Source organism: Mobula birostris, chromosome 6 (assembly GCF_030028105.1).
Source record: "Mobula birostris isolate sMobBir1 chromosome 6, sMobBir1.hap1, whole genome shotgun sequence".
Lineage (NCBI taxonomy): Eukaryota > Metazoa > Chordata > Chondrichthyes > Myliobatiformes > Myliobatidae > Mobula > Mobula birostris.
Window position 1 is genome coordinate 103,371,127 of NC_092375.1, and position 20,625 is coordinate 103,391,751.

Sequence of the window (20,625 nt, forward strand, 5' to 3'; positions counted from 1 at the left end):
TTAAAATGTGTGGCCACTGGGAGATCCTGCTTTTTCTGGCGGACAGAGCGTAGGTGTTTAGCAAAACGATCTCCCAGTCTGTGTCAGGTCTCGCCAATATATAGAAGGCCGCATTGGGAGCACCGGACGCAGTATATCACCCCAGCCGACTCACAGGTGAAGTGTCGCCTCACCTGGAAGGACTGTCTGGGGCCCTGAATGGTGGTGAGGGAGGAAGTGTAAGGGCATGTGTAGCACTTGTTCTGTTTACAAGGATAAGTGCCAGGAGGAAGATCGGTGGGGAGGGATGGGGGGGGACGAATGGGCAAGGGAGTCATGTAGGGAGCAATCCCTGCAGAAAGCAGAGAGAGGGAGGGAGGGAGGGAAAGATGTGCTTAGTGGTGGCAACTTTTATATGTGCTGCTGCGTTCACCAGCAACTTTTATATGTGTTGCTTGAAATTCCAGCATCTGCAAATTTCCTTGTGTTTAAGCATCCTGGTAAATCTCCTCGGCACCTTCTCTATTGATGAAACTGTACTCCCAAAGACACTGTGTCTTTCAAGGACTCGATAGTACTGAAGTAAATGTAATTCTATAATGCAGACACAAGAGACTGCAAATAATGGAATCAGGAGTAGAAAAAAAAGGAACTACTGTGCCAGGCAGCATCTGTGGAGAGAAATGGGCCATTGACCTTTCTGGTTGAGACCCTTGATTTGGGATGGGGAAGAGCTGGCAAGTAAGATCACAAATTTCCAGGTGTTGGAAATACAAAGCAACGTTCACAAAACACTGGAGGAACTCAGCAAGCCAGGCAGCTTCTATGGAAAAGAGTGACCAGTCAATATTACAGGATGAGACCCTTCTGGACTAGAAAGGAAGAGGAAAAGTCTGTGTATGAAGGTGGGGGGGAGGGGAGGAAGAAGTACAAGGTGGCAGGTGATGGGTGAAACTGGGGAGGGGGTGAAGTAAAGAGCTGGGAAGTTAATTGGTGAAAGAGATAAAGGGCTGGAGGTGGGGGAGATGAGGGCAGAAGTCCATGGAAGAAAGGGATGGAGAGGAGCACTAGAGGGAGGTGGTGAGAGAAGGAAACAAGAATGGGGAATTGTGAAGTAAATGTAATGGGGAAATAACCGGAAATTCAAGAAACTGATGTTCATGCCATCAGGTTGGAGGCTACCCTAATGGAATACAAGGAGTTGATCTGACAACCTAAGTGTGGCCTCATCGTGACAGTAGAGGAAGCCATGTACTGACGTGTCAGAATGGCAATGGGAAGTGGAACTGAAGTGGGTGGGTACAGAGAGGTTCAGCTTTTTCTGACTGACTGAGTGTAAGTGCTCAGCGAAATGGTCACTCAATCTGCATCAGGTCTCTCCGATATACAGGAGGCTGCACTGGGTGTGAGAGTAAGATCCAGGTGAGGAGGAATTATTTGGCACATGGAGTCTTTTGAGGTATGGAAGGGTCAAAATAGCACCAGAGGTTTAGAGGTGATAGGTTCAAAGTAAATTTATTATGAAAGTACACGTATGTCACTATATATAACCTGAGATTAATTTTCTTACAGACATTCTCAGTACATACAAAGAAACACAATAGAATCCAAAATGACAAATGGCCAATGTGCAAATACAAATGAAAACAAGCAAATAAATAAATAAGCTATAAATATCGAGAACAAGAGATGAAGAGTCCTTGAAAGTGAGTTGGTAGTTTGTGGAAACAGTTCAGTGTAGGGGTGAGTGAAGTTGAGTGAATTTATTCCCTCTGCTTCAAAAGGCTAATGGTTGAGGGGTAATAACTGTTCCTGAGCCTGGTGGTGTGGGTCCTGAGGCTCCTGTACCTCCTTCCTGATGGCGGCAGTGAGAAGAGAGCATGGCCTGGGTGATGGAATTTAAAGTTAATGATCCTCTCTTACCTCTGATCCTCTTGATGAGGTCTGGTTCATGGACTTCTCGTTTCCTCCACCTGTAGTCAATGATCAGCTCTTTGGTTTTGCTGCAAATGAGTGAGAGCTTGTTGAGGCACCTTTCAGCTAGCTTTTCAATCTCCCTCCTACATGCTTATTCGTCAGCTCCTTTAATTTGGCCAACGATAGTGGTGTTGTCAGCAAACTTAAACATGGCATTGGAGCAGGTAGAGGTAACAAAGTTCTACAGATAATGTAATAGGAGAGGAAGGTGGAGCATGGAATCAAATAAGGGAGGTGATGTGGGCAGATGGGAATAATGAGAAGAGGGGTACCCACTGGGAAAGGTAGTGGGCAGGTGGATAAAGTGGGCAAGGGGGTGGGAAAAAGCAACGATTGTTGTGTGCAGGAAGATCTGGGTAGATTGGAAGAAGAGAAATAGACAAGGACTAAGTTATCTGTAATTGGAGATTGCAGTGTCCGTACCTTCAGGTTGTAGGCCACCCATGTGGAATATGAGCTGCCCTTTCTCTTGTTTGCACTTGGCCTCACCCTGACAGTGGAGGAGGCTGAGGACAGACAGATTGGTTTGGAAATGGGAAGGAGAATTAAAAAAGCTGCAAGTCAGGACCTGCAGATAGCTGGCAGACAGAATGCAGGTGTTGATGTCTGACCTGTGGAGTTGCTTGCAGCAATTTATCTTTTTTTAAAGCGTAGTACTGCAGGTGCTGCCTTCACGGAGTCTGTCTGTCTGTCTGAACATTACTGCTGCCTCTATTTTCTATTATTTGTTTAGAGATACAGTGCAGAACAGACCCTTCTGGCCCAACAAGCTACACTGCCCAGCAACCCACCTACTTAATCACAGGACTATTTACAATAACCATTTACCTTACTGCAACACACATAAAATGCTAGAGGAACTCAGCTGGTCAGGCGGCATCTATGGAATAAACAATTGATGTTTTGGGCTGAGACTCTTTATCAGGACTGAAAAGAAAGGGGAAGACACCAGAATTAAAGGTGTGGGGAGGGGAGGGAGGATAGTGAGTGGTGATAGGTGAAGCCAGGTGGGTGGGAAAGATAAAGGGTTGGAGAGGAAGGAATCTGTTAGGAGAGGAGAGAGGAGAAGGAAGATGGGACTCAGGGGAGACGAGGTGGGGAGGCGATAGGCAGGTGAGAAGAGGTTAAAGGCCAAAGTGGGGAATAGAGGAGGGAAACATTTTTACCAGGAAGGAGAAATCAATATTCACACCACCATGTTGGAGGCTACCCAGACGGAATATAAGGTGTTGCTCCTCCACCCTGAAGGTGGCCTCATCATGGCATAAGAGGAGGCCATGGACCAACATGTCAGATTGTGAATGAGAATCAGAGTTAAAATGTTTGGCCACTGGCAAATTCAGCTTTTGATGGATGGAGTGGAGGTGCTCGATGAAGTGATCCCTCAATTTACGACAAGTCTCACCAAGGTAGAGGGGGCCACATCGGGAGCACCGGACACAATAGATGAGCCCAGCAGATTTACAGGTGAAGTGTGCCTCACCTGGAAGGACTGTTTGGGGCCCTGAATGGAGGTGAGGGAGGAGATGAATGGGCAGGTGTAACATTTAGGCCGCTTGCAGGGACAAGTACAGCGGGTAGGGATGAATGGACAAGGGAATCACGGAGGAAGCAAATCATGCAGAAACCAGGGTGAGATGGGGGAGGTAAAGATACGTTCAGTGGTGGGATCCCTTTGGAAGTGGCGGAAGTTGCGGAGGATGATGTGCTCAATGTGGAGGCTCGTGGGGTGGTAGGCGGTGGGAAGATGGGGTGAGTTCCGATGTTCAGGAAATGGAGGAGATGTGGGTGAGGGCAGCATCGAAGTTGCAGGAAGGGAAACCTAGATCGAAGTTCAAAGTAAAATTTATTATTAGAGCATATACGACCCTGAGACTCTTTTTGTGCAGGCATACTTAACAAATCTGTAGACCAGTAACTATAAACTGTAACTATCAGGAACTATAAACTGTAAACAAACTGTGCAAATGCAGAAATAAATAAATAGGAATCAATAATGAGCATGAATAACAATATAACAGAATCCTTAATTGAGTGTAGCTATCCTATCCTTCTCTGACGAAGGATGACATCTCTGATGTCCTGGAAAGGAAAGCCACATCCTGGGAACAGATGCAATGGAGGCGAAGGTACTGAGCAAAGGGAACGGCATTTGTACAGGAGACAGGGTGGGAAGAGATACAGTCAAGATAACTGTGTGAAATGGTATGTTTATAAAAGATTCTTTTTGACAGTTTGTCTCCAGAAATAGAGACAGAGATTGAGAAAGGGGAGGGAGGTATCAGAAATGGGCCACGTGAATTAAGGGCAGAGTGGAAGTTAGAGGCAAAGTTGATGAAATTGATAAGCTCAGCATGCATGTATGAAGCAGCACGGATGCAGTCGTCTATGTAGCGGAGGAAGCATTGTGGAGCATTATCAGGGAAGGCCTTGCTGTTTTACCATCAAACTTACAGACAAAAGATGTTACTGTTATGGTGTGGTGCACTGACCTCTACCTTGCTGAGGCCAGGTGGCAACTCTCAGATTTCTCCTCGTACCTACCCCTTGAAGAGGGCACCAATCCGGAACATCAGAAAACTGTCTGACACCATCACTGACCTCATCAGCTCCCATCCACTGCCAGCAAACTCATTGTTTCCCTACCCCACACTGCTGGCTTCCACCTCCTACCCAAGATCTATAAATCCAACTGACCGGGTAGGCCTATTGTCTCTGCCTGCTCCTGTCCTATTGATTCTGTGTCCTTATACCTTGACTCCTTTCTATCCCCTTGGTTCAGTCCTTTCCCATCTACACCTGCAACACTTCTCAAGCTCTCAATCTCCTCAGTAACTTTCAGTTCCCTGGCCCTAACTGCCTCATCTTCACCATGATGTCTAGTCCTTATACACTCTATCCCCCATCAAGAAGGCCTTAAAGCTCTCTGCTTCTTTCTCAATAAAAGAACCAACCACTCAGTTCCCTTCCACCCTCCTCCATCTGGCAAAACAAGTCCTCACCCTCAACAATTTTTTCTTCGGCTCCTCACACTTTCTCCATACTCTGTGGGTAATCATGGGCAGTTACTGGGCTCCAGCTATGCTTGCCTCTTGGTTGGCTACGTAGGATAGTCCATGTCCAGGCTTTCCCTGGGAATGCTCCACAACTCCTGCTCTGCCACAATTATCTTGACGATACCTCTTTCCACTCTGTCTCCTGTAAAAATGCTATTCCCTTTTCTCAATTTCTTTGCCTCTGCCAGATCTGTTCCTAGGATGCACCTTTCCTTTCCACGACATCAGAGATGTCCATTTCCTTCACAGAACGGGGCTTCCCTTTCCTCCACTATTGATGCTGCCCTCAACCACATCTCCTCCATTTCCTAAACACCCACTCACCCCATCTTCCTGCCACCTTAACCTTACTTGTCCTTACTTAGCATCCCGTGAGCCTCCACATCCAACACATCATCTTCCACAACTTCCGTCAGCTCCTAAAGGATCCTACCATTAAAAATATCGTTACCCTTTACCTTCCCCCACCCTGCACTTTTCACAGGGAACATTCCCTCCATGATTCCCTTGTCCATCTGTTCCACCCCATTGGACTTCCTCCTGACACTTATCCCTGCAAGCAGCTAAAGTGTTACACCTCCCTCATTTCCCTATAGGGCCCCAAACAGTCCTTCCAGGGTGATGCAACATTGCACCTTCGAATCTGCTGGGGTTGTCTCATGTGTCCGGTCCTCTACGTTAGTGGGCCTGTCATAAATTGAGGGACCCCTCTGTCGAGCACATCCACTTCATCTGACAAAAGTGGAGCTTCCCAGTGACTGAATATCTTAGTTCTGATTCCCATTCCAGTTCCAACATGTTGGTCCCTGAGTTCCTCTTGTGCCAAGATGAGGTCACCCTCAGGGTGAAGGGGCAATACCTGGGTCTATTCCATCTAACCTGTTGGCATGGATAATGATTTCCCCTTCCGGTTTAAAAAAAAATTCCCTCTCCTCCTCTCTTCTATTCCCCACTCTGGCCTCTTTCCTCTCCTCACCTGCCTCTCACCTCCCCCTTCCCTGTCTCCTATCATCCACTCTCTTCTCCTATCAGATTCCTTCTTCGCCAGCCCTTTATCTTTCCAACCTACCTAGCTTCACCCTTCATCTTCTGGCTATCCTCCTTCCCATCTTCCCACCCCCCCTCCCCCTGGCATTTTATTCTGGCATCTTCCCCCTTCCTTTTCAGCCCTGAAGAAAATCTTGGCCCAAAACGTCAACTGTTTATTAATTTCCATAGATGCTGCCTGACCTGCTAAGTTATAGACAATAGGTGCAGAAGTAGGCCATCCGGCCCTTCAAGCCAGCACTGCGATTCACTGTGATCATGGCTGATCATCCACAATCAGTATCCTGTTCCTGCCTTCTCCCAATATCCCTTGACTCCGCTATCATTAAGAGCTCTATCTAACTCTTTCTTGAAAGCATCCAGAGAATTGGCCTCCACGACCTTCTGAGGCAGAGCATTCCACAGATCCACAACTCTCTGGGTGAAAAAGATTTTTCTCAACTCCGTTCTAAATGGCCTACCCCTTATTCTCAAATTGTGCTCTCTGGTTTTGGACTCCCCCAACATCAGGAACATGTTTCCTGCCTCTAGCGTGTCCAATCCCTTAATAATCTTATATGTTTCAATCAGATCCCCTCTCATCCTTCTAAATTCTAGTGTATACAAGCCCAGTCGCTTCAATCTTTCAACATATGACAGTCCCACCATCCTGGAAATTAACTGCGTGAACCTCCGCTGCACTCCCTCATTAGCAAGAGTGTCCTTCCTCAAATTTGGAGACCAAAACTGCACACAGTACTCCAGGTGTGGTCTCACCAGGGCCCTGTACAGCTGCAGAAGGACCTCTTTGCTCCTATACTCAACTCCCCTTGTTATGAAGGCCAACATGCCATTAGCTTTCTTCACTGCCTGCTGTACCTGCATGCTTACTTTCAGCGACTGATGAACAAGGACACCAAGATCTTGTTGTACTTCCCCTTTTCCTAACTTGACACCATTCAAATAGTAATCTGCCTTCCTGCTCTTGCCACCAAAGTGGATAACCTCACATTTATCCACATTAAACTGCATCTGCCATGCATCTACCCACTCACCCAACCTGTCCAAGTCATCCTGCATTATCTCAACATCCTCCCCACATTTCACACTGCCACCCAGCTTTCTGTCATCTGCAAATTTGCTAATGTTACTTTTAATCCCTTCATCTAAATCATTAAATGTATATTGTAAATAGCTGCGGTCCCAGCACCGAACCTGCGGTACCCCACTAGTCACCGCCTGCCATTCTGAAAAGGACACATTAATCCCTACTCTTTGTTTCCTGTCTGCCAGCCAATTTTCTATCCATGTCAGTACCCTACCCCCAATACCATTTGCTCTAATTTTGCCCATTAATCTCCTATGTGGGACCTTATCAAAGACTTTCTGAAAGTCTAAGTACACTACATCCACTGGCTCTCCCTTGTCTATTTTCATAGTTACATCCTCCAGCATTTTGTGTTGTTGCTTTGGGTTGCAGACTTTCTTGTGTTTGTAATTAACCTACTGACTGCTACATTTTTGGAATGTGCGAGGAAAACAGAGGACCTAGAGGAACCCACACATTCACAGGGAGGACACACAAACTCCACGCCAAGCTTCATGCTAGCTGCCGCATTAGCGTTGCACCCTCCCCTTATTCTAGCCCTAGAGATAAAAGTCCGATGTTCAGTTTGGCATTTTAGGGGTGGTTTTTGTACCTTTCAGTAACTTGAGCCTTTAATCTACCTTGGGTTTTAACGAGTGGGCTTAGGTTTGCAGTGTGTGGTAGAGCAATGGGAAAGGAGTTGAGCTGAGTTACTTGCACGCCGAACATAGTGGGAATCTGAAGTGTGCCATAAGTGCAGAGATAATGTGCCTGAACATGCACTTGAAATGTTTAACTAATTAGGCTTCAGGGTGACAGCAGGGACATGGGATATAGCTGGGTATCCCCTCGAGTGCAAGAGATTATCTTGGGTCATAAGTGATTATAATTACCTCTTATTAATGGCACTCTATTTCGGTTGTCTGTTTCCATACATCTGCAAATTGCTAGTCATTTCTTACTCTGTTTTCCACTTTACATGTTCTTGTAATTAAAGTGAATAGATTAGATTAACTTGTCACACACATACATTGAAACATGCAATGTACTGCGTCATTTGCGTCAACGACTAACATAGTCTGAGGATTGCACTGGAGGCAGCCTGAAAGTGTTACCACCCTTTCAGCACCAACACAGCACGTCTACTTACTAACCCTAACTCATATGTCTTAGGAATGTGGAGCACCCGGAGGAAACCCACATGGTCACAGAGAGAACGTACAAACTCCTTGAAGGCAGTGGCGAGAATTGAAGCACAATCATGATACTGGTGTTGTAAAGCATTATGCTCCCTGCTACGTTACTGTGCCTCCCATCAGAATCAGGACGGCTTCATGTGGCCAAGGGTTAATTAACACTACCTGGAAGGTGGTATTTTTAACCGTGCAGCATTTCCTCTGCTGGAAGTAAGCTCACTAGAACATAACAGCACAAGAAAATTGCAGCAGGAGAAGGTTACCTGGTCTCTCGAGTCTGCCCCCTGTTTAATATGATAATAGTTGATATACCCCAGGCTTTAACTCTTCCTGTGCCAGATTCCTGATCTTTTAAAAATTAATGTACTTTTAAGTGCTTCTATAATCTTATCTCCACAACTCTCTGGCATGGAGAATTCCAGAGATTTAATATCTTTTATGAGATTTTTACTACATGCCAGTTATTTGAAGCCAAGGTCTCTTAATCTTAAAATCATCCCTCCTCATTGCAGACTCTCCCACCACTGAAAACGTCTTGATGTGTACCCTGTTATACCTGCTTAAGATTACTGCTCATTTTTCTAAATTTCAAGGAGTGAAGACACAACTTGTTTAGCCTCTTAGAACATAGAACAGTACAGCACAGTACAGGCCCTTCGGCCCATAATACTGTGCCAACCTTTTAACCTACTCTATAAATAACCTAACCCCTCCATTCTGCATAGCTATATCTTCCATGTGCCTGACTAATAGTTTCTTATATGCCTGTGATGTATCTGCCTTTAACACCACCACTCACCACTGTGTAAAAGAAACTTACTTCTGACATCTCCCTCCAATCACCTTAAAATTATGCCCTCTCGTATTACCCGGTGGCCAGGCTGGTTCAAGCTGATAGGAAGGTGACAGTAATCAAGTAACCACGTGTTACAACGGTGGCGTGCAGAAGAGCATCCCTGAATGCACAACAAGTTGAACATTGAAGTGGGTGGACTACAGCAGCAGCAGATCACACGGAGTTCTAGTCCTATACTGTACCTAATAAAATGGCCACTGGGTGAACATTCCTGTGACCCCAGTGGGGACCATGTCCTAGAAAGTGCCAGTGCCCTCAGGAAGGAAAAGGAAAGGAAAGGCTGTGACTGTCCAAGCAGGAGGGAAAGGACGTGCAATTTTCCCGGTTTTGCAATAATTTGATCCTTTTTATTTATTTACCGATACTATAAATTCTTTTATAATAAGAATAAAATATTGACTTGTAAGGAGGAGTAATATTGAGAAACCTAATGGGCCCAAGCGAGCTGCTTTGATGCTGTAACACTTTTGTGTGATTCTCTGTAGGGCGGAAGGAAGCAGCAAAATCCAATCTCGCCTTGATCAGCAGACCAATCGCCTGGGGCAGCAGGTACGCCTCAACGCCAAGGCCTCGTTTATACCAAAGAGTTCAACTCCAAAGGAAAAACTGTCGCCAGCTTCTCAAATGGATGACATTGAACGAGGTATGTGGGGGCTGATTCAACAACATTAGAAGGTGAAGCAAGATCTGCCTATGTAGTCTGCTCTACCGTTCAATAAGGCAATTGATTTCTATTTCAACCCTTTATATCAGACTCCAAAGCCAGCATGGATGACTTCACTCACCTGATTCCACAACCTACAGACCTGTTTTCAAGGACTCTATTATTCATGTTCTCAGTATTATTTATTTACTTATTTAAATTCAGGTTTATTGACACCTGACTGTACATATATACAATAAGTTCAATAGGTACATTTAATGAGAAATTTAGAAAACAGAGGAGTGCCCCAAAGAATGATGAGTTAAATGTTAGAACCCCAAATGCTCCCCAGCTTCCCCCCACGCATAATCAGCAGCAAAGCAATGATCCCCCTCCCCCCACCAGCAAAAAAAAGCATTGGCACCCCCCACTGAGCACTCAAGCGTGCAGCAAAGCATTAATAAAGACACAGACTTGGAGTACCCCAAAGACTACTCGTTCACCCGGTAATTCGACATACCACGGGCTCCCTCTCTCCCTAATAAGGGAAAAAGAGCTGTCTCCGTTTCACAGCTAGAGGGCAGACATAACAAAGCAACTCGCTGATTTATAGTGTTAAAAGTCTGTTGCATCATTTCTTTCGAGCTCTGTGCCCAAAGAACACAGCCAGAAGCCAGCTTGCTGCTTTCAATCTTCCGTCTCCCACAACACATCAGGCAGCAGCACCGGTCTTAAATTTGCCAACCTCCAGAGCCACAAAAATTCAGCACCGTGAAGCCTTCCAGGCAGCATCCTTGGCATATCAAAAAGTGGCCGGTCATGAGGCTCTGAGAGCGGGTTCCATTCCCTCAAAGAACCAAAGTCAGAGTCCAGTCAGGGTCTTCAAAAGAACCTTGAAAGGGAAAGAAAGAGATATCAAAGATAGAAATGGAGCTGTTTCTGAAGGTACAGCCAAATGAAACAATGTTCCTCTGGACCATTGTGCACACAAAACATACCACATATACCACATAAGCCAAAATATTAACATGAGTTAATTAAATATAAACTCAAAATGCATGTAGTGCACATCACAGGTAAACAGTAAACTGTAACCAGCTTGCTGCCGTAACGGTGAGTCCTTGGTGGTGGCAGGGTATTCATTAGTTTCACAGCTTGAGGGAAGAAACTGTTACTTCATCAGGCAGTCCTAGTCCTGATGCTTCTGTTCCTCCTTTCTGATAGTAGTGGGTCAAAGAGACTGTGGGATGGGTGGTCAGGATCCTCAGCAAAGAGCTTGTGGGATGGGTGGTCGGGATCCTCAACAAAGAGATTGTGGGATGGGTGGTCGGGATCCTCAGCAAAGAGATTGTGGGATGGGTGGTCAGGATCCTCACCAAAGAGCTTGTGGGATGGGTGGTCAGGATCCTCAGCAAAGAGATTATGCGATGGATGGTCAGGATCCTCAGCAAAGAGCTTGTGGGATGGGTGGTCGGGATCCTCAACAAAGAGATTGTGGGATGGGTGGTCGGGATCCTCGGCAAAGAGATTGTGGGATGGCTGGTCGGGATCTTCACCAAAGAGCTTGTGGTATGGGTGGTCGGGATCCTCAGCAAAGAGCTTATGGGATGGATGGTAACGATCCTCAGCAAAGAGATTGTGGGATGGATGGTAACGGTCCTCAGCAAAGAGATTGTGGGATCGGTGGTTAGGATCTTCAGCAAAGAACTTGTGGGATGGGTGGTCAGGATCCTGAGCAAAGAGATTGTGGAATCGGTGGTTAGGATCTTCAGCAAAGAGCTTGTGGGATCGGTGGTTAGGATCCTCAACAAAGAGATTGTGGGATGGGTGGTCGGGATCCTCAGCAAAGAGATTGTGGGATGGGTGATTGGAATCCTCAACAAAGAGATTGTGGGATGGGTGGTTAGGATCCTCAGCAAAGAGCTTGTGGGATGGATGGTCAGGATCCTCAGCAAAGAGATCGTGGGATGGGTGATGGGGATCCTCAGTAAAGAGATTGTGGGATGGGTGGTCAGGATCCTCAGCAAAGAGATTGTGGGATGGGTGGTCGGGATCCTCAGCAAAGAGCTTGTGGGATGGGTGGTCAGGATCCTCAGCAAAGAGATTGTGGGATGGATGGTCAGGATCCTCAGCAAAGAGCTTGTGGGTTGGGTGGTCGGGATCCTCAACAAAGAGATTGTGGGATGGGTGTTCCGGATCCTCGGCAAAGAGATTGTGGGATGGGTGGTTAGGATCCTCAACAAAGAGATTGTGGGATGGGTGGTCGGGATCCTCAGCAAAGAGATTGTGGGATGGGTGATTGGAATCCTCAACAAAGAGATTGTGGGATGGGTGGTTAGGATCCTCAGCAAAGAGCTTGTGGGATGGATGGTCAGGATCCTCAGCAAAGAGATTGTGGGATGGGTGGTCGGGATCCTCGGCAAAGAGATTGTGGGATGGGTGGTAGTGATCCTGAGCAAAGAGATTGTGGGATGGGTGGTCAGATCCTCAGCAAAGAGCTTGTGGGATGGGTGGTCAGGATCCTCAGCAAAGAGCTTGTGGGATGGGTGGTTAGGATCCTCAGCAAAGAGATTGTGAGATGGGTGGTCAGGATCCTCAGCAAAGAGATTGTGGGATGGGTGATGGGGATCCTCAGTAAAGAGATTGTGGGATGGGTGGTCAGGATCCTCAGCAAAGAGATTGTGGGATGGGTGGTTAGGATCCTCAGCAAAGAGCTTGTGGGATGGGTGGTCAGGATCCTCAGCAAAGAGATTGTGGGATGGATGGTCAGGATCCTCAGCAAAGAGCTTGTGGGTTGGGTGGTCGGGATCCTCAACAAAGAGATTGTGGGATGGGTGTTCCGGATCCTCGGCAAAGAGATTGTGGGATGGGTGGTAGCGATCCTTAGCAAAGAGATTGTGGGATGGGTGGTCAGGATCCTCAACAAAGAGATTGTGGGATGGCTGGTTGGGATCTTCAGCAAAGAGCTTGTGGGATGGGTGGTTGGGATCCTCAGCAAAGAGCTGTGGGGATGGATGGTAACGGTCCTCAGCAAAGAGATTGTGGGATGGATGGTAATGGTCCTCAGCAAAGAGATTGTGGGATCGGTGGTTAGGATCCTCGGCAAAGAGATTATGGGATGGGTGGTAGCGATCCTCAGCAAAGAGCTTGTGGGATGGGTGATTGGGATCCTGAGCAAAGAGATTGTGGGATGGGTGGTCAGGATCCTCAGCAAAGAGATTGTGGGATGGGTGGTCAGGATCCTCAGCAAAGAGATTGTGGGATGGGTGGTCGGGATCCTCAGCAAAGAGATTGTGGGATGGGTGATTGGGATCCTCAGTAAAGAGATTGTGGGATGGGTGGTCAGGATCCTCAGCAAAGAGATTGTGGGATGGGTGGTCAGGATCCTCAGCAAAGAGATTGTGGGGTGGGTGGTCGGGATCCTCAGCAAAGAGCTTGTGGGATGGGTGGTCAGGATCCTCAGCAAAGAGATTGTGGGATGGATGGTCAGGATCCTCAGCAAAGAGCTTGTGGGTTGGATGGTCGGGATCCTCAACAAAGAGATTGTGGGATGGGTGTTCCGGATCCTCGGCAAAGAGATTGTGGGATGGGTGGTAGCGATCCTTAGCAAAGAGATTGTGGGATGGGTGGTCAGGATCCTCAACAAAGAGATTGTGGGATGGCTGGTTGGGATCTTCAGCAAAGAGCTTGTGGGATGGGTGGTCGGGATCCTCAGCAAAGAGCTTATGGGGATGGATGGTAACGGTCCTCAGCAAAGAGATTGTGGGATGGATGGTAACGGTCCTCAGCAAAGAGATTGTGGGATCGGTGGTTAGGATCCTCGGCAAAGAGATTATGGGATGGGTGGTAGCGATCCTCAGCAAAGAGCTTGTGGGATGGGTGATTGGGATCCTGAGCAAAGAGATTGTGGGATGGGTGGTCAGGATCCTCAGCAAAGAGATTGTGGGATGGGTGATTGGGATCCTCAGTAAAGAGATTGTGGGATGGGTGGTCAGGATCCTCAGCAAAGAGATTGTGGGATGGGTGATTGGGATCCTCAGCAAAGAGATTGTGGGATGGGTGGTCGGGATCCTCAGCAAAGAGATTGTGGGATGGGTGATTGGGATCCTCAGTAAAGAGATTGTGGGATGGGTGGTCAGGATCCTCAGTAAAGAGATTGTGGGATGGGTGATTGGGATCCTCAGTAAAGAGATTGTGGGATGGGTGGTCAGGATCCTCAGCTAAACTTTGCTTGCAGCACTCCCACTAAAAGTCAGAAATCAGGGGGGAGAAAGGCCCTAAAGATCCTCTTGGTTGTTTTCACTATTCTCTGTGTGGGGTCCTGTGGGCCAATGACTTCTAGCTTCCGTACTACACAATGATGCAGACCAACAGGACACTCTCAAAGGTGCTTCTTTAGAAAGTTGATAAGATGGTGGGCAGGGGGGAGCCTTGTATGCCTCGGTCACCTCAGAAAGTGTAGATGCCTCTGTGCCTTCTTGACTAATGAGGAGGGGTTGTGGGTCCAGGTTAGATCGTCCATTATGTGCACACCAAGGAACTTTGTGCTCTTCACTCTCTCCATGACAGAGCCATTGATGTACAATGAAGAATGGTCAACCTGTGTCGTCCTGAAGTCCACAATCATCTCCTTTATCTTCTCCACATTGAGACTCAAGTTGTTGTTCTCACTCCATTTGACAAGGCTCTCTAGCTTCTCTCTATATGAGACTCATCGTTGTTGCTGATGAGGCCAACCACTGTAGTATCATCATAAACTTGATGGTGTGGTTTGAGCTGAATCTGGCAGTGCGGCTGAGTCAGCAGCGTGAACAGCAGCAGATTGGCACACAGCCTGGGGGCACCAGTGTTCAGCATGATCGAGCTTGAGATATGGATGCCAACTTGGACTGACTGGGCTCTTTCCATCAAGATGTCCAGGATCCAGTTACAGAGAGTCCCAACAAGGACTGTTTACCCACCACCTTCTGAGGGATGATTACGTTAAATGCCAAGCTGAAGTCGATAAGCAACATCCTGATGTATGAGACGTTGTTTTCTAGTTCGTACAGGATGGACTGGAGGGCTAAGCTCACATCATTAGTGGACCAATTTGAACGGCAGGTGAACTGGAAGTAGTACGGTACTTTGTGTGATCCATTACCGGCCACTCAAAGCACTTCATGACTGTTGAAGTCAGCGCTACTGGGCGGTAATTGTTTTGGCTAGTTATTGTTTCTTTTTTTGAGCACTGGAATGATGGTGGCTGTCTTGTAGCTTGTAGGGTCAGTGGACTGTTTCAGGGAGATATTAAAGATGTTTGTTAAGATCTCTGTCAGCTGGGCCACACTGTCCCTCAGCAACAGACCAGGTACTGTTGTTGTCCAAACCCACAGCTTTGTGTGGGTTTACCCTGGCTAGGATCATCCTCACCTCACCTCACCTGTGGCTGGACGGGGTGCCTGTGTTAAATTCTGTACAGAAGACATTCAGCCTACCAATAAGGGAGGCATTGCTGTCGTTGCGTGCAGGATGGACTTATAATCAGTTATGGTCTGTATTCCTTGCCGCATGCATCGCATGTCCCTGATGTCACAAAGGTGTCTGGATTTTCTGTGAGTATTCATGCTTTGCCTTCTTGATGGCATGGGAGAGTGTAGCTCTTACTGACCTGAGAGTCGTCCTGTTCCTGATGTTAAGGCAGCATCTGAACCCTAAGCAGCGCACGAGCCTCTGCAGTCAGCCATGGTTTCTGGTTTGCCCTGGCAGTGTAGTGTTTAATCATGGTAACAGCCTCGTGCATTTTCCTATGTAGCCAGTCACCAATCCTGCATATTCGTCAATGTTGATCGCCTCCCTGAACATGCTCCAGTCTGTGCTTTTGAAGCAGTCCTGCAGTGCTGATGCAGTATTACTATTACTTGTTTTTGTTTTGTATTTGCACAGTTTATCGTCTTCTGCAGATTGATTGTTTGTTGGTCTTTATGTGTAGTTTTTCATCGATTCTAGTGTATTTCTTTATTTTTGTATAAGTGCCTACACAAAGAAGAATCTCAGGGTAGTAAACGGTGACATATCCAAACTGCGATAATAAATTTGATTTCAACTTTGAAGTATCAACTGCAGCGTCTCACCCTACCCTATTATTCTTCAAGGCCTATAATGTTCACCTTTGACCTTGATCGTGTCCGCTGAAGGCCTTTTCTGAGGGTAAAGAATTATGTATGTGCATGGGTGGGAGGGAAGAACAGGGCCTGATTTTGCTTGCTCGTTGTGCTCTGTGCTGTTTTGCTGAGCATTGTGTGCATGCCACATTGGTGCCAGAATGTGGCGACACTTGCCGGCTGCCCCCAGCACACCCTCAGTTGTGTTGGTTGTTAATGCAACGGACATGTTTCACTCCAACACGCACAAAATGGAGGAGGAGAAGATAGCGGCGCAACGCAGCTTGCACGGCCACTCTGGTGAATGATATCTGTTATCTGTCAAGTAGGGTGCTGTGCACAATCCTGATTTGATGGAGACAGACGTGAGAGAACGGAGGAACATCTGGAGAAACTTCTGAAATGCCTTTTTCGCTGCTGCTGTTACTGTGTGATCCAGAATCTCTGGAGGGGAAGGCCCCGAATCCTCGGCTTTGCTTGTTGCTCGGCGGCCGGGACAGGGTCGAAGCGCTCGGCAGAGATGGTGCTCAGTGTCAAAAGGCTGGTCAGAGGCTCGAAGTTTTCGGACGGACTCAGAGTCAGCTGTGGTCAGTGCCTGGTGGTTTATGGCAGAGAGAGTTTCTCCCTTCTGTCGCCTGCTATCAGGGACTATTGGGAGTCGATCGGAACTCTGAGACTATTTTTTACCATTCCCATGGTCTGCTCTTTATCAAGTTATGGTATTGCTTTGCGCTGCTGTAACTATATGTTATAATTATGTGGTCTTGTCAGTGTTAGTCTTTGGTTTGTCTTGTTTTTTTGTGATATCACGCTAGAGGAACATTGTATCATTTCTTAATGCATGCATGCATTTCTAAATGACAATAAACAAGGACTGAGTGTCCTCATAATCTAAACCTAAAAAAAATATGCTGGAGAAACTCAGCAGGCTAGGCAGCATCTATGGAAAAAAAGTAGAGTTGACGTAGAGAACCCTTTGGAAGGACTGCTTTTCCATGGATGCTGAGTTGCTTCAGCATTTTGTGTGTGTTGCTCAGATTTCCAGAATCTGCAGATTTTCTCTTGTTTGTAACATGTTTCACTGTACGTTTCAATGTACACATGACAAATAAAATGGATCCTTGAATGAGCGAGCATCTATGGATCCCTCAAGTAGAGGAAGTTACATTTTTTACAACCTTTCGCATGAATAAACTAATCCTCACCTTGGTCCTGTGCTGCTATTGAATTACTCTACTGTAACAGAATTCTAATTTGCATAGAGCTTATCACTGTATGCCTACTACAATGAGCTTGTCATGTATATTAATGATTTGGATGTGAATAGAGGTGTCATAATCAGCAAGTTTGTAGAGGACACAAAATTTGTGGTGTCGTTGACTGGTGACGAAGGTCAGCTAAGGTTATGAACGCGAGGTTCTGCCGATATTGGAAATCCAGAGTAAGGCACACAAAATATTGGAGAAGCTCAGCAGGTCAGGCAGCATCTGAGAGAAAAATAAACAGTTGATGCTTTGGGCCAAAGCCCTTCATCGAGACCATTCATCAGAGGTCCTGATAAAGGGTCTTGGTTTGGAGTGTCAACTGTTTATTCCCCTCCACAGAAGTTGCCTGACCTGTTGAGTTTCTCCAGCAGTTTGTGTCATCTAAGTTTATAGCAGGCTCTAGATTACAGCAAGATCTAGGGAAAGTGGGCAAAGGACAGCGGGGGAACTTAATTCAGACAAGTGTCAGGCAATACATTTTGGGAAGTTCAACTAGGGCAGGACATAACACAGTCTACGGCAGAGCCCTGTGGACTGCAGTAGAACAGGGAGACATGTCTCCACAAAAATGGTATTGCAGGAAGAGAACATGGTGGAGAAGGTGTACATGCTTCAAAGTTTAAAGTAAGTTTATTATCAAAGTACATACAAGTTAACATGTACTACCCTGAGAGGCATTTGCAGTAGGTTGAGTCTGTACTGAGGAAGCTAAATACAATGTTAGCATTCATTTAAAGAGGACTAGAATATAAAAGCAAGGATTTAATGTTGAGACTTTATAAAGTAGTGGAGACACCTCACTTGTGAGCAGTTTTGGGCCCCTTATCTTGCTGAAACTAGAGACAGTTCAAAGGAGGCTCACGAAAAAGATTCCAAGATTGAACGGCTTGTCATATGAAGGACCTTTGATGGCTCTGGGCCTTTATTCATTAGAATTCAGAAGAATGAGAGGTGACCTCATTGAAACCTATCGAATGGCGAAAGGCCTGGATAGAGTGGATTTGGAGAGGATGTTTCCTAAGGTGGGAGAGTCTAAGACCAGAGGACACAGCTTCAGAATAGAGAGGCTTCCTTTTAGAACAGAGATAAGCAGGAATTTCTTTAGCCAGAGAGTGGTGAATCTGTGGAATTCATTGCCACAGGCAGCTGTGAAGGCTAAGTCTTTTATGTATATTTAAGGCAGAAGTTGATGGAGTCTGAATTGGTCAGGGCATGAAGGGATAGGACAACACAGGAGATTGGGGCTGAGAGGGAAAATCGATGGGCCAAATGGCCTAATTCTGCTCCTATATCTTATGGTCTTAAGGGCTAACAAAGAAATTCAATAGAATCTTGAAAACACTACACACAAAGCCAGACAAGCAATATGCAGAAGATAAACTGCAAATACAAAAACAAATAATTGCAGATCAGAAGTACATGTTTAAAGAGAAATCGCAGAATGCAGATTGCAGTGTTTATAGTTCAAAAGTTTATCTAGTAGCTCTTTGAGCTGCCTGCAAAATGTCACTATTTATTTCCAGCACCATCTGCTATGGTTGGCAGGAGATTTCTGTGTTGTGAGTTTGATTACATGATCAGGAAAGTTGATGAGATGGTAGGTTTAGTATACACTCGGTGGCCATTTTATTAGGTACACCTGTACACCATGTCATTTACAGTTCCGATCACCGAATTATCAGAAAGATGTCAACAAAATAGAGAGAGTACAGAGAAGATTTACTAGAATGTTACCTGGATTTCAGCACCTAAGTTACAGAGAAAGGTTGAACAAGTTGGGTCTTTATTCTTTGGAGCGTAGAAGGTTGAGGGGGAACTTAATAGAGGTATTTAAAATTATGAGGGAGATAGAGAGAGTTGACGTGGATAGGCTTTTTCCATTGAGAGTAGGGGAGATTCAAACAAGAGGAAATGAGTTGAGAGTTAGGGGGCAAAAGTTTAGGGGTAACATGAGGGGGAACTTCTTTACTCAGAGAGTGGTAGCTGTGTGGAATGAGCTTCTAGCAGAAGTGGTACAGGCAGGTTCGATATTGTGATTTAAAGTAAAATTGGATAGCTATATGGACAGGAAAGGAATGGAGGATTATGGGCTGAGTGCAGGTTGGTGGAACTAGGTGAGAGTAAGAGTTTGGCATGGACTAGAAGGGCCGAGATGGCCTGTTTCCGTGCTGTAATTGTTATATGGTTATATATGGTTAATGCAAATATCTAATCAGCCAATCATTTGGCAGCAACTGAATACATAAAATGATTGGCTGATTAGATATTTGCATTAACCATATAACAATTGTTGGAATGATTGTTGGTTCAGACAGGATGTTTTGAGTAACTCAGAAACTGCTGATCTCCTGGGATTTTCACACACTGAAGTTTACAGAGAATTGTGTGATAAACAAAATTCATCCGGTAAGCAGCAGTTTCCTGGGCAAAAATTCCTTGTTAATGAGAGAGGTCAGAGGAAGTTGGTCAGGCTAGTTCAAGCTTGACAGGAAGGTGACAGTAATTCAAATAACCAAGTGTTACAACAGTAGTGTGCAGAAGTGCATCTCTGAACACACAACACATCGAATCTTGAAGTGGATGGGCTACAGGAGCAGCACACTTGGAATGTACACTTATTTACCACTTTATTGGGCACAGGAGGTACCTAATAATGTGGCCACTGGGTGTATATAAGGGTTCTGATAAGGTTCATGTATGGTAGGTTGCTCTTGAAGGTTAAATCGCAGGGAGAGTTAGCAAACTACATACAAAATTGGCTGTAGAGTAGCTCAGAGCTCGGTATTTTTTATTACTTCACCACTGGTAACATTGCTGTTTCGTTGTTTGGTGCTTGCTCAGTAGACAATGAACTAGACACTGTAGATGGAGCTAAGTAATCTCATAAATAGCAGGTCTAATCAAAGCCCTTTAGTCCTACCACAGTTATACAGCACGGATAAAGGCCCTTCTGTACACACGTCTAACATTACATCATGGCTCTTGAACTCAGTCCTTCTACTAATGAAGACCAACACACCCCACATCATCTTTACCATCCTATCAACTTTCATGGCAACTTTGAATGATCTTTGGGTAAGTGGGCTGAGGAATGGCAAATGGAGTTGATTTCAGATAAGTGGGAGGTTTTGCCTTATGAGAAAACAAATGAGGGTAACACTATCATAGTGAATGGCAGGGCCCCGTGTAGAACAGAAGATTTCCTGAACATGGAGTTGCAGGTAGCAAGATGGTGAAGGTGTTTGGCACTCAGGGTAAAGAAGTAAAGAAGTGATGTTACGTTGTAGTTGGTGATGTCACTTCTGGAATACTGTGTTCAGCTGTGGTCACCCTGCTGCAGGAATGTTGCCATTAAGCTGGAAAAAGTGCAGAAAAGATTAATGACCATGTTGCTAGG

General features: G+C 45.9%; 1 protein-coding gene across 2 annotated transcripts in view; it reads left to right on the forward strand.

The window, feature by feature from the left end:
- eaf2 (ELL associated factor 2) overlaps positions 1–20,625 on the forward strand; it is a 74,907-nt gene that overhangs the window by 33,501 nt on the left and 20,781 nt on the right. For both annotated transcript variants that reach the window (XM_072260957.1, XM_072260958.1), the window contains exon 4: positions 9,663–9,820. In XM_072260957.1, coding sequence (XP_072117058.1) covers positions 9,663–9,820 — 158 coding nt within the window. The remainder of the gene's footprint in view (positions 1–9,662; positions 9,821–20,625) is intronic.